Source organism: Micropterus dolomieu, linkage group LG04 (genome assembly GCF_021292245.1).
Source record: "Micropterus dolomieu isolate WLL.071019.BEF.003 ecotype Adirondacks linkage group LG04, ASM2129224v1, whole genome shotgun sequence".
Lineage (NCBI taxonomy): Eukaryota > Metazoa > Chordata > Actinopteri > Centrarchiformes > Centrarchidae > Micropterus > Micropterus dolomieu.
In genome coordinates, this window is record NC_060153.1 from 25,633,966 (window position 1) to 25,654,507 (window position 20,542).

At 39.5% G+C, this 20,542-nt stretch overlaps 1 protein-coding gene across 1 annotated transcript; it reads left to right on the forward strand.

The window, feature by feature from the left end:
• The first annotated feature begins 4,459 nt into the window (after positions 1 to 4,459).
• LOC123969533 (neuronal acetylcholine receptor subunit beta-2-like) lies at positions 4,460 to 19,741 on the forward strand. The gene is made up of 8 exons (XM_046047015.1): positions 4,460 to 4,505; positions 9,827 to 9,972; positions 10,498 to 10,542; positions 10,647 to 10,756; positions 11,195 to 11,721; positions 15,644 to 16,134; positions 17,736 to 17,881; positions 18,944 to 19,741. The coding sequence occupies exons 1-8, from the start codon at positions 4,460 to 4,462 to the stop codon at positions 18,957 to 18,959; spliced, it is 1,527 nt and encodes a 508-aa protein (XP_045902971.1). The 3' UTR covers positions 18,960 to 19,741.
• Positions 19,742 to 20,542: the final 801 nt, after the last annotated feature.

The following is a 20,542-nucleotide window of genomic DNA, read 5'->3' on the forward strand; positions in this document are numbered from 1 at the left end:
CCCCCCCCCCCCCCCCCCAACTTCAAGTGCCATTCTGCTAGTTTACAGATAAAGGTCAGTTTAGTGGTCATTAGGAGTGCTAATTAGCCTGCGAATGAGGACCCTGAGAAAATAACCCCTGATGATGTAATATACCCCATTTACACTTGCCTTTTAAATGTATCCCGGTGAAAACCTTATTCTTAAGAAAAAAATCCCACCAGCTAGTTCAAAGGTCACCTAACTCTGCCTCTACCTGCTAGCTTAAGCAAGGCTGGCAAAAGCTACAAGAAGTAGCAGTAGCTAGCAAGTCTTCCGTCGTCACAAAAAGAAGAATGAATGACGTCCTGGTCTAACCAATCTGCGTATTGAGATCCTATCACAGGCAGGCAGGCACAGTGGTGATAACGAGAACACATTTTGATACCAGCTGTGAAATATTATCCAGATAATGTATCCAGATATAGATCAATTTAATAACATGTGTAAATGGGGGCTGCAGTGACAGCATCAGCGTTTATCTCAGCCTGGGCTTGGAGACTACAAAACTATAAGTGAAAGCATGTGTTCCAAACTGGGGGTGTGGAATTTGAAAGATGTGGGTGTTTATCAGGCACTGTGGGTGGGTCTAATGAAAGGATGCTACTGAGTTGCTTTATGGGAAATGTAGGATTGCACAATTTTAGAGCTTTACTCATAGTATGAACTAAAACTCAGGCTATCTCCGGCGCGTCCCTCAATTTTAATTAAGTGCGATACTAAATTGCTGAAGTGCCCCTTTAAGAGACAGGCTGACATTGGTACTGATTAAGTTGAATCATACTAGGTTAGAGATGAAGGTCACTCCGTGTGTTTAGTCAGAGTAGCTGCAGCTAACTAGTAGTTTTTAGTTTAGTGTAATGGGAATTCCATGAGTACCATCTTCAAACACAGACATGTAATTCATTTCTGCATTAAAATTATTTATAGACTGCTTGTTTCAGAGTTGATTATTAAATAAAATACTACATACCGTGGTATTTTCCCGCAATACTCCTTTTCTAACCTACCTCTTGTCTTTCTGTTTGGAATAGCGGAATTTTCATTTCTCTTTTTTCACCTTGGTTATTTTTGAGTCTTGTATTTCTGTACGTGTGGTGGGTTTGGACCGGGTGGAAGGTTTATAGATTTGTGTCTACCTGAGGTTATCTCTTCCATATGAAGCCAAATGAAACTATGCATTAGAAAAGATTCAGTCTGTGACAAGGCTGCTGCTGAGAGAATGCCAATCCTCCACTGGAGCTGTTCATTGGCTAACATTAGTAAACTCACCCAGTTGTGAGTGTGTGCGTGCGTGTATGTGTGTATGTTAGTTTATGAATGGGAAGGGAGGATGTTAACTGCAGACTCAGCAGTATTTCCTACATGCACACTCATCAGACCATATCTGGACAAATAAAGATTAAAAACCAACAAGTACAGCGCTCAAATGGTTTCACTCCTCCTCTGTGTAATATGTTGATATACTGGTCCTACCAAACACAGTGTGTCCTAACAATAAATATGACAGGTGTCATCTTGGCACTTTTATATAGTAGCCTGAACCTGCCTGCGTGAGAGAAGCAGTGACAGAGCACTTGAGTAAGAGGGGGAGGATGAATTGCTGTAAGCTGTGGTGGGCTCGTGCCAGTTAACTTGACTGAATCCGACACACACTTCCATTGGCAGACTGAAATCTCCACTGGCCCGAGTGAGGGAGTAACGGGTTAGTTATATCACATGGACTGTGAGGAATTTATGCACAGGCTAAACCCATGAATAATGGCACAGCAGTGAATATCTCATCAGATTTTGTTTCAACATCATTATTTTTGGTTTAGGAGATTGGGTGATATGCACACAAAAAGAGAAGTGAAATAAAAGTGTCTATTGATTTACATTAAATTATGAAAATGTGTTATGAAAACATTTGACACAAATATGTACACACAAAAAAAAAAAAAAAAAAAATATATATATATATATATATATATATATATGCGCTTCTGCATTCTATCTTTTTTACATCTCAAAGAATAAGCATTAAAGAACCTTGCCCTGGCCAAGAAGAGTCCATGCTTGTTACTGTTAACCACTCAATCTGCAATGCTTTATTCATGAGTGACAAGCAGAAATGTCTAAAAGAGGTGCCGTCTGTTCATATCTTCTCCTCTTTATTGCTTTCACACCCGAGCCTTTCTCTCTCTTCCCTGTGACTTCTGCGGCAGAGTGGCCTGGGACATGCCTCTCCTCTTAGTGTGATGGTAAGTCACAGCCATGTGTTCCTAGTCCAACTGTTAAAAATCCTCCTGTCATGATGTATAACAGCAAGCCTCCGTTACTTCACTTGGATGTTTGACCGTGGTGCAGAATGCCGTATTGGTGTGATTACCTTAAATCTCAGTTAAATACGTTTACATATGAGTATGTAACATTACATATTTATATATTTCTAAATCTATTTATGTCAGCTGTATGTCTGTAGCACCTTAACACCAAAACAAATTCCTTGTATGTGTAAAACACTACTTAGCAATAAGGCTCCTTCTGATTCTGAACTAGTTTGGAAGCCAGTGGTGGTCCAGTATGCAACTTACACAAGTGTGATCTGGATTCCTGAAACCTAAATACAAAACTGAGTGACAAATGAGAAAAACATTTCCCAAATATATCCTGAATTCCAATCTAAATGAACAGATTTATTATAACAGAATTATTGCAGCAAAATCTATCTTCTCATGCCACAAACTAAATATTTGTTGTTGTTTGTATAAAATTACTGATATTATTTATTATTATTAATTATTGTTGTTGTTGTTAATTGTTGTTATTATTTTAATAATTGTTCCTTGGCAGGAGAATGTTACTGCATGACAAATGCAATGTAAAACTGATTTTGTTAGTTTAATTTCATTTTACTTTTTATTGTTTGTGCGACTTTCTGCTTTGGCAACATGTAAAAACTAAAACGTCATGCCAATAAAGCCAATTGAATTTAATTGAAAAGAGAGAGAGAGAGAGAGAGAGAGAGAGAGAGAGAGAGAGAGAGAGAGAGAGCGCTGACTCTTCAGTGAAGTAGGAGACTTGCATGATATGATGTAGTGATGCAAAAACACATCAGACACAAAGTATTATTCAAAGCAGCATATTTATGTCATTAGTATCCGGAGGGTATCTCCAAAAATAAAAATGATTATTTCTCCAGATAAACCCACATGGAAGTCAAAATGCAGAGCGAGGGAGCAGTGCATGTGGAGCTGACATATTCTGATGTCTGGCTCAGTGACATTTTGGCAGTTCTTCTCCTGACTGGCCTTTTTAAATAACATGTTGTATTTTGCACTTTTTTAAATTATTATTCCACTTTCAGTGTTTTTTCCCTCCACAGTTGAGTGGAAGGAAATCCTCCCCACCCCACTTCCACTCCCTCCCCTCTTTCATTATGACAGCATCTGCTCACAGCTGGCACCACATGGGTGTCTGCTTATGCTATATCAAAAAATATTGCCATGATCACAATGCTTCAAACTAAGCTCACTTTGAGCAAACACGTGCCTCAACAATCAGCCAGCCTAAGCGAACGCGCGCTTTTTACAGAAGCTCTTGTGTAAATTTGTGTGCTGTAACCTTTCGTGCGTTTTCTTCTCTGGATAGCTCAAGTTTCGGTTCACTCGGAAAGACACCATGAAAAGTAGGTTATCAAAGCACAAAAGAGGCCATCTAGACTAGAGCAGACTGACAGCTGCACATCAGGCCGTGACGTGAATCTTTTCCAAGCTCAAGGAGCGCGCACACACACCTCCCCCTGCTTATTCTCCTGGCTTCTCTTCCGGACAGCACCGACTTTCATGGAAAATCCTTCCTGGCCTCTTTATGGACTTTAACAGCAAGTAGCTTCCCAGAGGAACCGTTGAACAACAAGCGTTATGTCTGCGCGCCCCGCACTTTCAGCAGCTGCGCCAATTTCTTAACGCACTAGAACTTGTCTGCGCTTCATCGGAAGACAGCTATCCGCATGCAGGTGAGCGCTGGTGGTTTGATTCACGGAAGAAGAAGTGGATTGTTGGATTTGGATCGAGAGCGGTGTAAATGTCACCGCGGCTGGTTTGTGGCTGAGGTGGCGGCGCACAATGGGCAGCCCAGCTCCTCTCGCAGTATAGGCTATAAAACAAAGGACCAACATGTTGCCTTTGACAAATAAACATTTTCTACAAATAGCCACTTTATTATATTAGCCAAAGTTTCTTCGTATATTCTTGCGCTGAACAAAATTCCAGCAACAGACCACCAGACGGGTGCAGGTGTGTGGCACAGAGAAGATTAGGAGGATCTAAGAAAGAAGGCTTACTGTATCGCGACAGAATATAAAGACTGAAAATTTCTACCTTTCACATTCAAGGCACGTTTTGTTTGGAGGACAATATAAGAAAGTTGCAAGTTTGTCAAGAGAAGCAGAAAGGAGATGACTACCAACACTGTTCTCCTGCTCTCCATTCTCTCTCTCACAAGTGAGTTCTTCTATATTCTTTAAATGTCCTTGATGCATATTTAGGTGAGGCGACCTAATATGCAAAAACTGTTTTGAGAAAAGGGTTTTCTCAAAACGTACAGTGGTAGCCTTTTCTATGAGCTCTAACCGGTCTCTGTGCTTTGACCAAGATCTTAAGACGCTGTCCATTGTGCTGATGTGCACACAACTTCGCCGTCATGCAAACATCTTTCAAAAGTATGAAGATATAAGTCACATACACACACAGTCAAGAAGTTGCAGCTATAACTATAACAAGCATACCTAAAGGTCAATGAATCTTAATGTACAGTTCACATGAAAGGTTGCACTAGACAATGTAACTTTAATCAAATGCAGTGTTATATATTTCCAGTTCTTCTTTGTTGTCAGTGGTCACTGTACTCTTAAAGCGAGAAATCTTCAAGCAGCCAGACCAAACGAACTGTTGCCTTTTTGACCTATACTAATCATCTGATTTTACACTAGCTGCTAGCATAAAATAAGCAGGTGGGGGTTCAGTGTAGCCATGCTTTAAATTGTTTCAAGTAATATTCCTTTATAGTCTTTTATTCTTGTGAAAAGATACAATAAAGGAACATAATAAATCAATCATAACACATTCTTGATTAACTTAACAAATGTTATCTAAGGCTTAGTTTATCTCCACCAAAGACACATCTTGTCTTTTCATCATCTATCAGAGGTCTGGACTTTCAAATCACTCAAGTCATGAGTTGAAACTCTCCAAGGGAAAGCAACCTCTGGCAGTGAAATTCCCCTTCTTTTTCCCCCCTATTAATTATTTATTTGTCTACAGAAACAGCCAAATGTGAAATATAGTGGTGCAAAAAGATCACAATCAGAAGTAAATAACCCATCATGTGTAGTGTGTGTGTATTTGTAGAATGTAAATGATTTCAAATTTCTACAAAGAATATCAAGTACATGACCTCAGTGTCCTTAATAGCAGCTACAACGTAGCTCAGCTATGCTTTGTATTTTCATCATATTGTTTCTGTAAATAGCATAGCAACATATACAGTTTTAAACGTGTTTGTGTGTGTTTAGTTCACGCTGCTTAGAAAAGCATTATTATGTTGTTATTATTAACAATTTGCTGTAACTGTATTTGTATTCTGTGACAGCTGAACCACCACAAATTGTTGGTGTAGACATTGATGATAAATCTCAGCCCATTATGACTAAAGAAAGAGACTCCAACTCAGAACAGCTGTGTGTATGCTGAAAAAGGGTTGATTTGGTATGTCTGTTGTCTTTGAATCAAAAGTAACCACAGCACTCCTCCAACTTTTGCCTCAAGACAAGGTTTTTAAAACTGTAGTGTTCATACTCATACTAATATAAAATACTTGTAAGTAAAAGCAGATGGGCTTTTGAATAATTTACAGAGAACTATTTTATACCTACCCCCAAGAAAGCACCTTCTCCTGTCTTTTAGGCAGAACACTTCTCCACCACTGTCCTAAAAGAAGAGCCTCCTTTATTGACCTGACCTTGATTCAGGTTTGTGTTTCCTTTCCCCGTGAAATTGTATAAGCTTGTTTGCTAGGCTTTAGTTTTAGCTCACAGGCTTAAATAGGGATTTAAAAAAACAAATATTAACTAGACAGGGGAAAAAAATCTGAGCCATCAATGTTCATATCTGCTCTACTAAAACAACAGAACAAAGATCGGGTATGGCAGGCAACATAGTCAAGCATTATTCTGTAACATCCATCAAGGCAAACATACCCTGAAATCTAGGCTTAAATTATTTAAATGATGTAATACACCGAGAAGGCACAGAGCACTTCTCTCTGTCTTTCCACCATGTTGTTGTGAGTGTTTGTATTAACCGTAAGGCCTGAAGACAGAAGACCAGGCCTAATGCAATGATGTTTGGCACCATTCCTCAGTCAAAGCATCCAAATTTTAATGGAGCTGTCACAAAACTTTTTAAAATATTAAAAAAATACACCAGCACCAATATTATAAACACTAATCTTAATGGGTCATTCCATGTTGCATTCAGACATCAAGAATACAACCAGCACATTGTAGTGTAAACATTTTTTACATATGGGATGCCAATGAAATACTAAGTGGAAGCTACACAGTACTTATGTAAAAGTGGTGGACGAGAGACTGCTTTGTTTTACAGTCCACACACCCTGAACTTACACTATAATAAGGGAGCTTTTTCCCACATTTTCTGTGCCCTTTTTTTAAAGGGAGTGTACTGTCACTTAAAGGGTAACTCCAGAGAGAGCGGTTCAAAGTCTGATAAATTGCCTCAAGTTATGTCATTTGAGTCAGCTTCGGTTGGCACTGGATAAGTTTGAAAATGAAAAAAAAAAAAAATCTGTTCTGTTCTCAGTCCGGTTAGAGAGAAGTGAGATTACAGAAGGCTTGAGGCTACATTAGCAGCTAATAGCATAACAGCTGAATCTACAACTGAACCAGAGGGGGTTGAGTTGCATTGTGAGTAATGTGGGTGCAAGGTTTTGACAAGGAAGTACAATGCATAGACTAAAAAAGATGATATCTCTGGTTCTGCTGCATCAATTTTAATATCTTTTAAAAAAACTGTCTAGTGTGTGTGATAATGTTATAAGACTGCAATGCTTAATCAATGAAGTATTAAGTATTGGTTAGCCTCTTCTTGAATTTATGTTGGGTCCTATCATATATCCTCCCAATCTGAAGTTTTCAAATGTACCTGTTTTATCTTTATTATTTATTCATTCTTGCTGTTTTTACCCTCACATGTGTTATCTTGTGTCTTCACATTTGTACTCTTTTGTATTTGATCCTGTGTATTTGTTGGTATTGGGACCATGCTGCATGGTGATTTTGCACTGTAAATAAATGATTTTTTTTATTTATTTTTTTTATTTGTTATTACCTCAGCTGGAATTACTCATGCATGCATAAAAATGTTGTCCAGTAAATTTCAACAAAGTTTGTTTGCTGGGACCAATTGCAGGGCAGCCAAATGAGACATAAAGAGATGATGGAGAAAGGTCATATAATCCCCCGTAAAACATTATTCAGGATTATTAGTTAATTAGTGAGCTTCATAGGTGCTGGTAGCTGGATTTTGTGTCAGGATTGTGTGGTCGAGAAGGGTTGGAGGACCCAAACGCAGGATACTGGAACAAAGCAGGTGCAGTTCAAAAAGATTTAATTAAACAAAAGGTGAGCACACTTACAAACAGAGTGGCCGAGTCCAGGGTATTCAAAGTAAGATAAACAATCCCAACGAACAAATAATCCAGCTGGTCATCCAAGAACTGGCGGGGGAAAATGGGCAGACAGAGGACATCACAGGACAGAGCATTAGAAGCTACAACCACAACATGAGACAGAGCATCTACACGCTACAATGACCGGACAAGGACTGAAGACACACAGCAAACAGTTCACACCAGGACTAACGAGGTAGAGAGACAGCAGGGGAAAACAGAGAGACACTTACAGATGCAAAACACAAGACCATACATTAACTGGAACTCAAAGTATTAGTGGACAAACAGGCAGAGGAATTACTGGGGGAACAGACACAAGCAAACAGATCACAAATAAACTAACTAAGGAACACAGTCTGAAGCAAGGATTAAACAGAACTAAGAGCAGACATGGGCAAAACAACACAGACGTTTACAGCCTAGATAGAAGTAAACACTAGGCATGAACTAAGGCTAGGAACAAAGACATGGAACACAGACTAAATAACAGATAATAATAATAATAATCTTTATTTGTAGAGCACTTTTCAAAAACAAGTTACAAAGTGCTTCAATAAGTGCAAAGACAACAATACAATACACGTTTAAGATACATATAAAATAAGTAAAATAGAATAAAATAAAAGGGATAAAATAAAGTCAAATAAAATCGGGAAAGGCTCTCTTATAAAAGTATGTTTTAAGAAGGGACTTAAAAGAGTTCACTGACTCAGCCGACCTGATTTCCTCGGGCAGGCTGCTCCAGATACTGAACTGACCAAACAATAAACTCAGAGAAACTCAAGACAGGATTGTAACATTTTGTTAACTTCAGACAGAGCCAGGCTAGCTGTTTACCCCTGTTTCCAGTGTTTATGCGAAGCTAAGCTCCTGGCTCCTGCTACATATTTACCATACAGACAAGAGAATGGTTTTGCCCTTCTCAATTCTAACTTTAAGTAATTATGCAACTAAGTGAATTTCCCAAAATGTCAAACTCTTCCTCCAACAATGTCATTTTACAAAGTTTTTTTTTTAGTATATTAGTATAACATAATTTTAAAATAAATGATACCACAACTAATTTCAGTGCAATATCAACAATGTCTCCATATTTTTCCAGTTGCAGTGTTACTGTGCCCTCTGATTATGAAATAGGTTCTTAGAAGTTTAAGGTCTCTCACACAAAGAGACTATTCGGGTTCTTACTTGATGGCAAGTAATGTATTCTCTGAAGTTAAAGTTGAAGTTCCATTAAATTGTAATAGGTTCCCTTGCCTCTCTTGCTTGCAAATGGCTTTGGCGTTCACTGTGACGTGAAAACTTGAAACAGCAGGGTGCTGTTGAAGAAAGGAACATCCGTGCTCAGCCTTCCCTGCGTGTAATCTTACATAAACAGACAATTCATGTGGCACAGAAGGGTTGAAGCATTCCAGAAATTAAACGCTCCCTGCGCTGTTGTCACTTTGTTTGACAATGTAGACATAATGGCTGTGGAAGAGCAGGTCAAAAGCATTTTGCTTCTGACTTATTCATACAATCACTTTTACATAACCAATCATTTAGGGCTGAGAAAGCTTCGGGGATCCTCTCACAGGGATGGATGCATGACTGGATTTTTGTTTGTTCTTTTGCTCTAATGCCCTGCAGTAAAGCATGAGACTGCAAGAAACACACACACACACACTTACAGAGAACATGTGATTCAGCCTGCCCTTTGGTAAATTAACTTCATTTTTCATTTACAGCTAACTTGTTTATTCTTCATCATTCATGATGACACTGAACTAAAAAATATACTGTGATAGAGAGAATATCACTCTTGGAGCTGCAACACGCACACCCATAATGTGGTGACATATTTGTTTTGTGTCTCCCTTTCAATGTGAAAAGGAGAAGCACTACTGCTACAAACACAAGGACAGAGTTTATGGTTTTCTAATAGACAAATACTTCAAGCACAAGTTCATGCAAGTGTCTCTGTATTAAGGATTGAAGATTTTAGATGGAGATGCATGCTAGGGTTTATAATACTTGAAAACATTACAAAATGTAATGTTTTCCCACTGTCTGTGTTCTTAATCGCCTGTAGGCAGCAGGGCAGAGAATGCAGAGGAGCGGCTGGTGAACTACCTGTTGAGTCCAGAGCGCTACAACAAACTGATCAGACCAGCTGTCAATAAGAGCCAACAGGTCACCATCTCCATACAGGTGTCTCTGTCTCAGCTCATCAGTGTAGTAAGTATATCTATACAAAAACACACAAGCACAAATTCATGTATCAGAAAACCTTTGGGAGAGTGTGCACAAATGCTCATTATTCCTACATTACCTATTTAATCAGTGACAGTGACATCCTAATTCTGACAAAAAAATTTATACAGGACAGAAACAAAACCCCAAAATGTCAAAGTAACGGAGTACGATTACGAACTGTAGTGTAAAAGTAATTTTCTAATTGTTATCCCTAGACTGCATAAACATATTTGGCTTCTGAAATAAATTTTAATTCTAATGTGTTGTGTTCTTTAACTTTTTTTACCACACATATTTACTCGGGGTGGACACTGTGAAACTCCTGCACAATAAAATTGTGTCCACTTCCTAAATCTGTGCTTTGATATTTGGGTTTGACCTTTAGTGTGTCTTGCTGAAACCACTGCCAGTACACAGCATCATAATAATTCAACCAACTATTTTCTATGTGAAATGTCAGGGAAATAAAGCTCACTGTATGATAAGTTGACTACTGTTTTCTTGCAGAATGAGAGAGAACAGATTATGACCACCAACTTGTGGCTGTTCCAGGTACAATATAATCATTCCAACTGCCCGGTACACATACAGTGTTCAATATACTGTTGTATGTTGTTGTGTTAGTAAAAGGGAGTTTATGAACGCCTTCTCTGCAGGAGTGGAATGACTACAGGCTGAGATGGGACCCAGACAAGTATGAAGGCATCAAGAAACTACGAATACCATCCAAGCACATCTGGCTTCCTGATATAGTGCTCTACAACAAGTAAGTACTTGCCCCACCAAAAAGAAGGCCAGGTTGTCTGTATTTGATTCAGGTGATCTGCTTCTATTATGCTGTTCTAAAATCAGTGTAATAAAAAAGGCAAGTGCATTTACTGCCTGTGTGTCTGCAGCTAAAATAAGCATGTTTTCTATGGGGATTTTGTAATTAAAATGTTCTGCATTCTCTCTCTTCCAAGCCTGCTTTTGCAGAGGTGAAGAGGATTAGTAGGTGCTTAATCAGTGTCTGGTTTAAATATCACTTCAACCTATCGTGAAGGAGAGTTTGGGTTTGTCTGATTGCTATCATTCCAACGAAGGGGAAAAGGTTGCCTCAAGAGTTTGCTGACTTTAAATATGTCTTATTTAAGTGTTGATTGTAATTGTCGACTGTGAATGCATACTCCTTCTAATCTTACATCTCACCAACAACCTCTCACAGTGCTGATGGCGTGTACGAGGTTTCCTTCTATTGCAATGCTGTGGTCTCCAACACAGGAGACATCTTCTGGCTCCCCCCGGCCATCTACAAATCGGCCTGCGCCATCGAGGTTCAGAACTTCCCCTTCGACCAGCAGAACTGCACTCTTAAGTTCCGCTCCTGGACCTACGACCACACAGAATTGGATCTAATCCTCACAAGCGACTTTGCCAGCCGTGATGACTTCACGCCAAGCGGAGAGTGGGACATCGTCTCGCTTCCGGCACGCAAAAACGAGGACCCCAATGACATCACCTACCTGGATATCACCTATGATTTTGTTATCCAGAGGAAGCCACTGTTTTACACCATTAATCTGATCATCCCGTGTGTGCTGATCACATCTGTGGCTATCCTGGTGTTCTACTTGCCGTCAGACTGTGGAGAGAAGATGACGCTGTGTATCTCAGTGCTGCTGGCACTCACTGTGTTCCTGCTGCTGATATCAAAGATAGTGCCACCCACCTCTCTTGCAGTGCCACTCATAGGTCAGTCATGTTTATGTGTGTCCACGTGCCACAGTGTGTAGACTTAATCCATTACGTACAAATGAGTTATGCATGGAGGAGTAAAATAAATTTGATAAACCTCAAACCAAATCTAAAATATAATGAGATCTCAGCTAAGTTCTGCTAAATATAAAATGAACAAATAACACACAAAAAACTTTTTCATGAGTTCAAGGGCGTTGAATTTATTAGGGACAGGTACTCATGATTTTGATCCAAAAATGAAAATATAACCACTGTTGTCTGTCAGCATCTAGTCAATGTATTTGACACACAAACGGTTAACAGATCTCGTTCTCAACTACGAGTCCAATGCTTTTTTATGTCTTAAGAGACTTTATTTCTAAAATAGTACTGATCTAGTGAGTTATTAGAACTATTAGAAAACATAAAAAACTATGAAAAATAAGAGTAATAAGAGTCTATTTTATTGTAGGCTAATGTATTCCCATGCATGCTCAGTCAGTGTCTCTCAGTCAGTGTCTCTCCCCCTCCTCTCACACCGTGTGTGAGGAGTATTAGTGAGTTGCTCTGCGACTCTGTTCCCTGAATATTCACGACTACACGAGAACAGGGTCTGGTGGTAGACAAGCAGCAGACTTGTAGGGATGATATTGTTAGTTGTAGTTTGATATTTTGGGAAATAAGCTTATTTGTTTTCACACTGACTGTTAGATAGGACAATTCATAGACTTTCATATCGGTTTAAGCCACAGCCAGCAGCTATCTTAGCTTAGCATAAAGACTGGAAATGGGGAAACAACTAGCCTGGCTCTGTCCAACAGCAGCTAAGTGTGCTTTTTAGCACCTCTAAAGCTCACAACTAACGCTCATTTGTTTAATCTGTACAACAACCGAAGTGTAAACACGACTGTAACTAGGGGTTATGTGCTGTTACGTACGTGATTATTTTGGCCTGGTATAGTGACTTCCTCGAGTCTTATCATCACCATGAGGCATGCAACCAACGGAAACCCCAGGAAGTCACTGCTCCAAAGTAAGAAATAATCTGGTTGATTTAGTTATCTTCGGGTAGAGCCAGAAGCCAGAAATTAGCCAAAAGGTAACAAAATGTCATTTTCTTTAAAGGGATAGTTTGGGATTTCTGAAGTAGGACTGTATGAGGTACTTACCCATAGTCAATACCGGCAGTAATTCGGGGTCGGCAGGAGAAGAAGAGCTGGCACAGAAGCAAAGCAATGTACTGCAGTGGATAGGGTCAGCATCAAAATGTAATTTAGCCACCCAAAAGAAGGCCCACCAAAAATATCTATATCAGTTCAGGGGTATGCTATGCGCTTAATATTTTCAGCACTTCAGCTTGCAGACAGACATTTCCTTTGTAAGTACATTTTCGCATGCGCAACTTGGGTCAGACTTTCAGCAGTTTATGCAAGAGACAATGAATGAAAGAAAATTTAAAGTGTCATATTATGCTCATTTTCAGGTTAATAGTTTTATTTAGGGGTTGTACCAGAACTGGTTACACGGTTTAATTTTCAAAATACACTATATTTTGGTCATACTGCACACTGCTGCACAACCTCTTTTCACCCCGTGTTTTGAACGCTCTGTTCTAGCTACAGAGTGAAGCATCTCACTTCTATTTGATCTGTGTTGGGAGTTGCACATGTGCAGTACCTAGTGAAGGACTACTAGCCAATCAGAAGCAGAGTAGGGCGGGTCCTGACTAGTTTTACATAAACCTCTACAGAGAAGTGATTGCGACAAACGAGGAGTTGTCTCAAATAGTGATGGCAAGTTCGAATATTTTGACAGACTCGTTCATTCAAATCTCGTTCATTAAAATTAACTAATCTTTTTTTGAGTCATTTCGTTCATTTCGTTCATTTGAACTAGGCTGGTTATTGTGTATCGTTCTCAAACACGGAAGGCTGCCTGGCTTGCTTTAATTGACAAAGTATAATGCAAAAATTCACCTCTTGATTACTGTATATCATCATTATATAAACCCCCCTGGGCCCACAACCAAATTCAAACCATGTAAAAACCTCAGAAATATGTTGTCAATATGTAATCACCACTACTCCGGCTAAATCCTTCCATTTTCACAATCTTTCCCGAGTAGTATACAACCAGACCAGTCATATAAAGGCTTATGTATATAATTACTATCATTATCTCTAAAGTGCTCATTCATACAGCAGCCTAACGTCCCCATCCATGAGTAAAATATTAATATCAGATTTGCAGTAAATATATTGAAGTAATAAGCTTGATATTCAACCAATTTAATAATAATCTGGATCAACCCACCAAGTTCTTAAAGAATTCCAGCACAGAGAGAGGAACAAAGAAATATTAACACAGCATATAAACGCAGCAGTTTGGCAGGTCTGGACGCAGAATGGGCCACATCAGGTCCGGATTCTGCAGACAGAGAAACACACGAGTACATCGCTCTCAAACACCGCAGGTTGTTCACCAGTCACGAGCTGTGAAACAACAGCACGGCTCTGTTGGTAAATAAAAATGAAAAGTTACGTTGCGTTCTCTGGCAGACCGGGATCAGCTGTTAGCTGTTTACAGGGCTAACGCTAACGTTGCTGCGTGGCTGTGTTTTAATGTTTTAATGACCGGGTCTGTTTGTTTTGGAGAGGAGACGACCTCGGAGGTAATTCGGCTCCAGGTAGAACTCTGTCAGGGCTCTGAAGTGGACCCAGAACAACTCTCATCAGCTGTTAGCTGTAATGTCAAACACTAGGAGGACTAAAGTTACTGCAGCTGTGTTAAAACTATAACTTAGCACAACATCACTGCGCTGTAATAACGTTATGCTTTATTAAATGTAACATAATAACATAATAGATATATAATGTCAGTCCAGTTACTGTTACCTGACAGCTGACCTGCCTCTCATTCTCCGACTCTGGTAGTCACTCAGCCTGCCGAGTGAACGAAAGACTGAGGAGGACCCATGTGAGCGGTGATTGAACGACTCAAACCCAGAGACCCACAGTTGAGAGTCGTGAACTAATCAGTTCTGTTTCCTGTGCTGCCTGCTTACCACAGCCCTTTAGCCGAGCTGTCACGTGACAAATGAACGACTTAAACAGACCCACAGTTGAGAGTCGTGAACTAATCAATTCTGTTTCCTGTGCTGACGGAGCCCATGCAGCTGCTGTGTGACGAGTGAACGTAAGAGTCCAAGATCCAACCCGTTCCTCCCGAGTCATACACACAATTAGGTCTTATGAACGAGTGTTTATGCCTAGAGTCAGTGCAACTAGCCACTGTTAAACAGCCTGGAAAAATACAAGCAGGCATCATGTTTCTCTCTGGTAGCGTAATACAGTATGCAACATTCCAAAGAAAATTTAAGCAAGGTGCTGAAAACTTTAAAACCGATACTGATTTTTTTTTGGGTGGGCCTTCTTTTAGATGGCTAAATACATTTTGCTGTTGACCATTTCCACAGCAGTACATTGCTTAGCTTACAGGCTGGTACAACTCTCTGTTTCTTTGCTGCAAATAATACACTGACTATGGATAAATACCTCATACAGCCCCACTGTAGAGCCACACTTTCCACTTCCCGAACTATCCCTTTAAGTTTCATGTTAAAAGTTTATTTTTAGGTGCAAGAAAACGGAGAAAATGTGTGACATGGCCATTACAGTTAATTCCATGTTTTGCATGTGCAAAAAGTGAGAGGGCTTCTGCAAAATATAAACCATTAAAAATAGTGCCCACGGTCATTATTTAGTGCGCCTGCACAGAGAACCACGGCTTTATTTGAAAAAGGCTTATGCTACAGACAGACCTATAGTCCTAATTTAAAAATAAATATTTTCTCATGAACCAGTAAGACATTTCCTAATTTTCTGATTGGCATCAGCAATATTTATTTGTTCATAGTGGCATCTTTTCTCTCTCTAAGGTAAATACTTGATGTTCACCATGGTACTGGTCACATTCTCCATTGTGAGCACCGTCTGTGTCCTCAATGTGCACCATCGCTCCCCATCCACTCACCACATGCCCGACTGGGTCAAACGCCTCTTCTTAGTCCGCCTGCCCACTTGCCTCCTCATGAGGCGTCCAGGCTCTTCCAATGTCCGCGATAAACTCCGCCGGAAGTACGCCAACCGGAGTACTGTCGGGAAAAGCAATCCCCAGACCGCCGCAGAGAAGAGGCAGTACTCCAACATCAGACTCGGTGGGATCCGGACAGACACTGACCCTATCTACGTGAATGAGGACTTGGCACACAAGTTTTGCTGGAAAGTGGGCGACATCCCTGATGGGGGTGGTGGGTTTTCAGACTTCCAGAGCCATTCGGCTGCTCAGTGGGATGCGGATTTGGAGGAGGCAGTAGATGGAGTCAGATACATCTCTGAACACATGAAGACAGAAGACGACGATGAAGGGGTGAGGAGATAAAGCCAAGGTTAAAAAAATAGATAAGTGATGATGAGCAGGAAGAGATGGGATCAAAGGATGATAGAAAGGAAGGACAGAATATATTATTGGAGCAACAGAATGAGCTATGAAAGCAGATTATAAAGATGGATGATGACAAAGATGCAATAGGGAGGAATGAGGAGATTTGCTCAAAAAATGAAGAGGTTATTAGGGCCAAATGAGAAATGGAACATGCCATGTCTTAAATCATTTGGTATTTGTTTTGTCCTTCTGTGACATTATTCCAACCTGTCAATCATCTATTTTATTTCTAAAAATATCAGATATCCTCAGAAAACACGGCGCACACTCTCATACTAATACACACTGTCTGAACTCAGCTCTAACCCTAACCCCAGATTTTGTGGCCCTGGGCTCCTGAACTTCCACAAAACTCCCGCACTTATTAAATATTACAAAAAAGTTTTGCAGCTGTAATTGCTCATGGCAAATATTCATCAAGCTGCTTATTATCTTCCTTTCGGCAATCCTGGCAGCAGTGCAGTTAAAGTTAAACCCAGATGATGCATTTGGTGTGCTTGAAGTTTCATAGTCACAGCAGCGGTTAATTAAACACTGCTTCTGATCATTAATGCAATTGACCATTTGCTAAACCCTGCCGGTAGTTACTCTGGCTACCCCTAACATTAAGCTAATGTTAGCTTATTGACTTTAACTCCATGAGTTTATTGTCTCCAATAAAATAGGTCTTAAATTTGCACTTTATGGCTACATACATGACATCATGCTAAAAGACTTAGCTTAAAGTTACACGTCCAGGGAAAAACGTCAATATTCTCACCAGCTGATCCATGTAGAAGTCATTGAAATGAAGTAGCAATTCAAGAAAAACATTGTTCTTTCATTGTAGTGTAATGCTAGTTAGTCTTTGACTCATAAGTATGAAATGGGACATTAAGATCAAAAACACAGTTTGATTACATGCTTGCTTGTATTTTAAAATAGTATGTTTAACATAACAAGGAGACAATGACTTTTAGTGTTAAGCAACTATAAGGCTATCTTAAGTAATGTTGGTTGGGGTTGTTTTTGTTTAAACTTTCAGGACAGGACTTTACAGGACATTACTCTAAACTCTGATAGCATCCAAGACTGGCTTTCACACAGTAGGGAAATACTGTGGATGTGCTTTTTTAATATAATCTATAACCCGACAAGCCATTGGTATCGATGATCTTGGCAAACGATTCCACAAAGGTTAAATATCTGGGTTTCTCTACTAGTCATTCAAAACTGACCAAGTCTCTTGGATGAGGGACGAAACGTCTTGTAGTATCTTCAACCAAGTCCTGTTGCCCTTGATTTTTAACCTTCTCTGGACAAGCTAATGTAGTTAGTTAATGATGTGCTCCGTGGCCTTTGAAGTAATGCTATGTGGATAGTAAGCTAGATAGTCGGACATGCTAACGACTACAGTTTATGTTAGAGCAGACTAACGTTTTAACAAGGTGTTTCCCTGAGGGTCTGCTCTTACACGCACATACTTTATAGTCATGATCTGATCAGTCAGGCATAATAATAGTCTAAACTTGATGGTTTGGTTCCAGATCATAGAAGACTGGAAGTACGTAGCCATGGTGATAGACCGTCTGTTCCTGTGGATCTTCATCCTGGTGTGTGTCGTGGGAACTCTGGGGCTCTTCATGCAACCACTGTTCCAAAGCTACAACACACCCACTGCTGATGACACAGAGTGAGTCACACACACACACACACACACACACACACACAAACACAAACACACTCTAAAACATGATGTTAAAATGCAGCGCGACACATCTCTTAGCTGGCCAAAACAGTTATCTACATGTCTAAGAAACATCTGACAAATGACTTGACCCCATGCTTATACACAAAGAGGCTCAGCATTTAAATTGTATTTGATTTTACCAGCTAACTAACTGGTCAAATCACTGTTCAGCCATGGTGGCTATCACTATGGAGTAGGGTTGTCGAAAAATATCCTGGACCTGCTACAATGTTTTACTTTTCCAGTTACAGATGTGTATAGCATTTACAATATAGTGGATCTAAGTTTTTTTTTAATTGTAAAATATTACAATGGCTAGAGTGGTTTTCCAACCCTCAGAGTTGAAGGTCTAGTGTTCACCCAAACTGCTGTAACAGTGTACACTTCTATCTCATTAGCTCATGGTGGATGCTTCTTCACTAACCTTTCCTTCTTGCAATATTTAAAACTCACCCGCTGGCAAAAAAGGAAAACAACATGTCTGTATCACTTAGACCTATATTTATACACAACAGAATTCAAGTCACTCAACATCTGTGCCAATTCATTTAAGCTTCAAGCAGAGTGGATGAAGAAATGACACGTTGGCTGACTGTTGATGGAGATTAGTGGGGACACTGAAATACAGCATGGTAGCATCACAATATATCTTGTCATAAATATAATAATATTAATATTATAATAAATGACAAACTAAATCTGATTAAAAAAGAGACGAGTATTGCTTTGACATTTTTTGGGTTCTCGCTCAAACTGTTTGCTAACAATCAAATGACTTTATGAGAACCAGAATCACTATGCAAAATCGTCTAGTCTAATCTATAGCTAACACTTTAGTAGTTATTTCTGCTCATGCTAACTACATCAAAATGTCTCTTTATTTCAAACAACCCAGGTACTGCCAGTTAAATAAAACATAGCATCTGTGCACCAGGTGATTTTTGCAGAATACAGTATGTCTTCATTTGTATTTCTATTTACTATATTGTGTTTTTCTTTCCATAGGTTTGGAGATTTCTAAGATTTATGTGACATGAGAAAGAACATAGTAGAAAAGCATCTCTCAAAGAAAGTACATGTGAGGAGCTGCACCAGATCTGGCTCTGATCTGTCTTTCTTGGCTGGATATATAAACAGCCTGATCAATGCAGCCAGCTACACTGGTTTTGTTTGCAACAGTGGACCGCAAATGAAGACAGAATCATACTGGAACACTTTTATTTTTACTGCATGGCCTCTATTTTTTAAGGACTATGCTGCCCTCCAAGCTCTGCCATCATCACAGGCAGGTCAGTCTAGATCTACTTCTAACAAAATGACATTGTCATTGAGCCAAGATAGCTTTTTTACATAGCGTACAAGACAGCTGCTGACTATCTTCCACAGCATTTAACTTTCCCGATGTAAAGAACAACCACAAACCACAAGGCAAAAATACTGGTTCGTTGTCTTTGTTTCATTTTGGACTGGCAGTGCTGCTGATGAAACATTTGGAGCTCTTTAAAGACTCTAGTGCAATGGAGGCACAAAGGTCCATTACACATTATAGCTTCTATAAGGCCATGAGGGCTGCTTTCCTCTGCAGCATTGTTAATGTGAAAAATAAGACAACATACCAATAGTTCCTGTTGACACAGTACAACAGACCACAACTACTCCTTTCTCTACACTTCTCAAACCAAGGCTTACAGTAACAAAGCGAGGACACTTTGTCCTATCCACCTTTTCTCTTCATAAACATATTAAAGAGTCATCTCAAATGCTCTGTCCTTTTCTTATTCTGTTTCGGAGCTTTGTGCCTCATCTTCATGATCCACCTCCCAACAGGTGTTGGGAAGAATGTGTATTCTCTTCTTGTTTTCTCTTTCTGTCTTTCTCTCACTTACTTGGTTATTCTCTTGTTTTCTCTCGTTTGTGTGCCAATATCATATAATAATTGTAGCAGCACCAGGTTACGTATCAACAATAAATGTGACACTGACTATATTCTATTACATGTTGAATAAAAACCTGTGAATTCTATGTGTTTGGCCAGTGCTATTCCCTCAGTCACATGTTCCCCGGTTTTTCCTGACATAATTTCTTTATTTAAAGGACCATACCAGTGGTTTTGCCCAGTCAGCCCAGTAAATCCTGTCTGCTTATGACTTACGATACTGACAACTATTTCCCAATTGATGAAAGTTGCGCTGTAATTTTCAAGGCGCATTTTTTAAGCGCTGTTTGAGCAAGGCAGCAATGCAGTGGATGAACCTGTATGACAAGCCATACTGATTTCCGAGCTCTCTAAATTAAAATAAACTAAAAATAAAAAATAAAATATCCTACTACTAAGTATTTCCTGTGTAGTCAAAGTCTGATAAAAGCCTGATATATCCTCTGTTCCATAGAACTCCATTGTTGTCTGAAAACACAGTGAACAACATTGGTGCACTGGATGACATGTTCCTTTATAACCATTAAACATTGGCAGCTGTATTTTATTTTACCGTTCTATGGCCATAAACATTCACTTATGAACCAAATGTGTATCCATCTGTGGCCGAATATTGTACCCAACAAATCCACTATTACTCCTTTTTGAGTAACATACAGCGCCCTGCT

Bases quoted from the DNA above. Each gene is read 5' to 3' on its own strand.
- LOC123969533 (XM_046047015.1), top strand. From the start codon at position 4,460: ATGACTACCAACACTGTTCTCCTGCTCTCCATTCTCTCTCTCACAA. The intron at 10,543-10,646 runs GTACAATATAAT...CCTTCTCTGCAG, and splicing joins CCAACTTGTGGCTGTTCCAG to GAGTGGAATGACTACAGGCT. The intron at 16,135-17,735 runs GTGAGGAGATAA...GTTTGGTTCCAG, and splicing joins CAGAAGACGACGATGAAGGG to ATCATAGAAGACTGGAAGTA.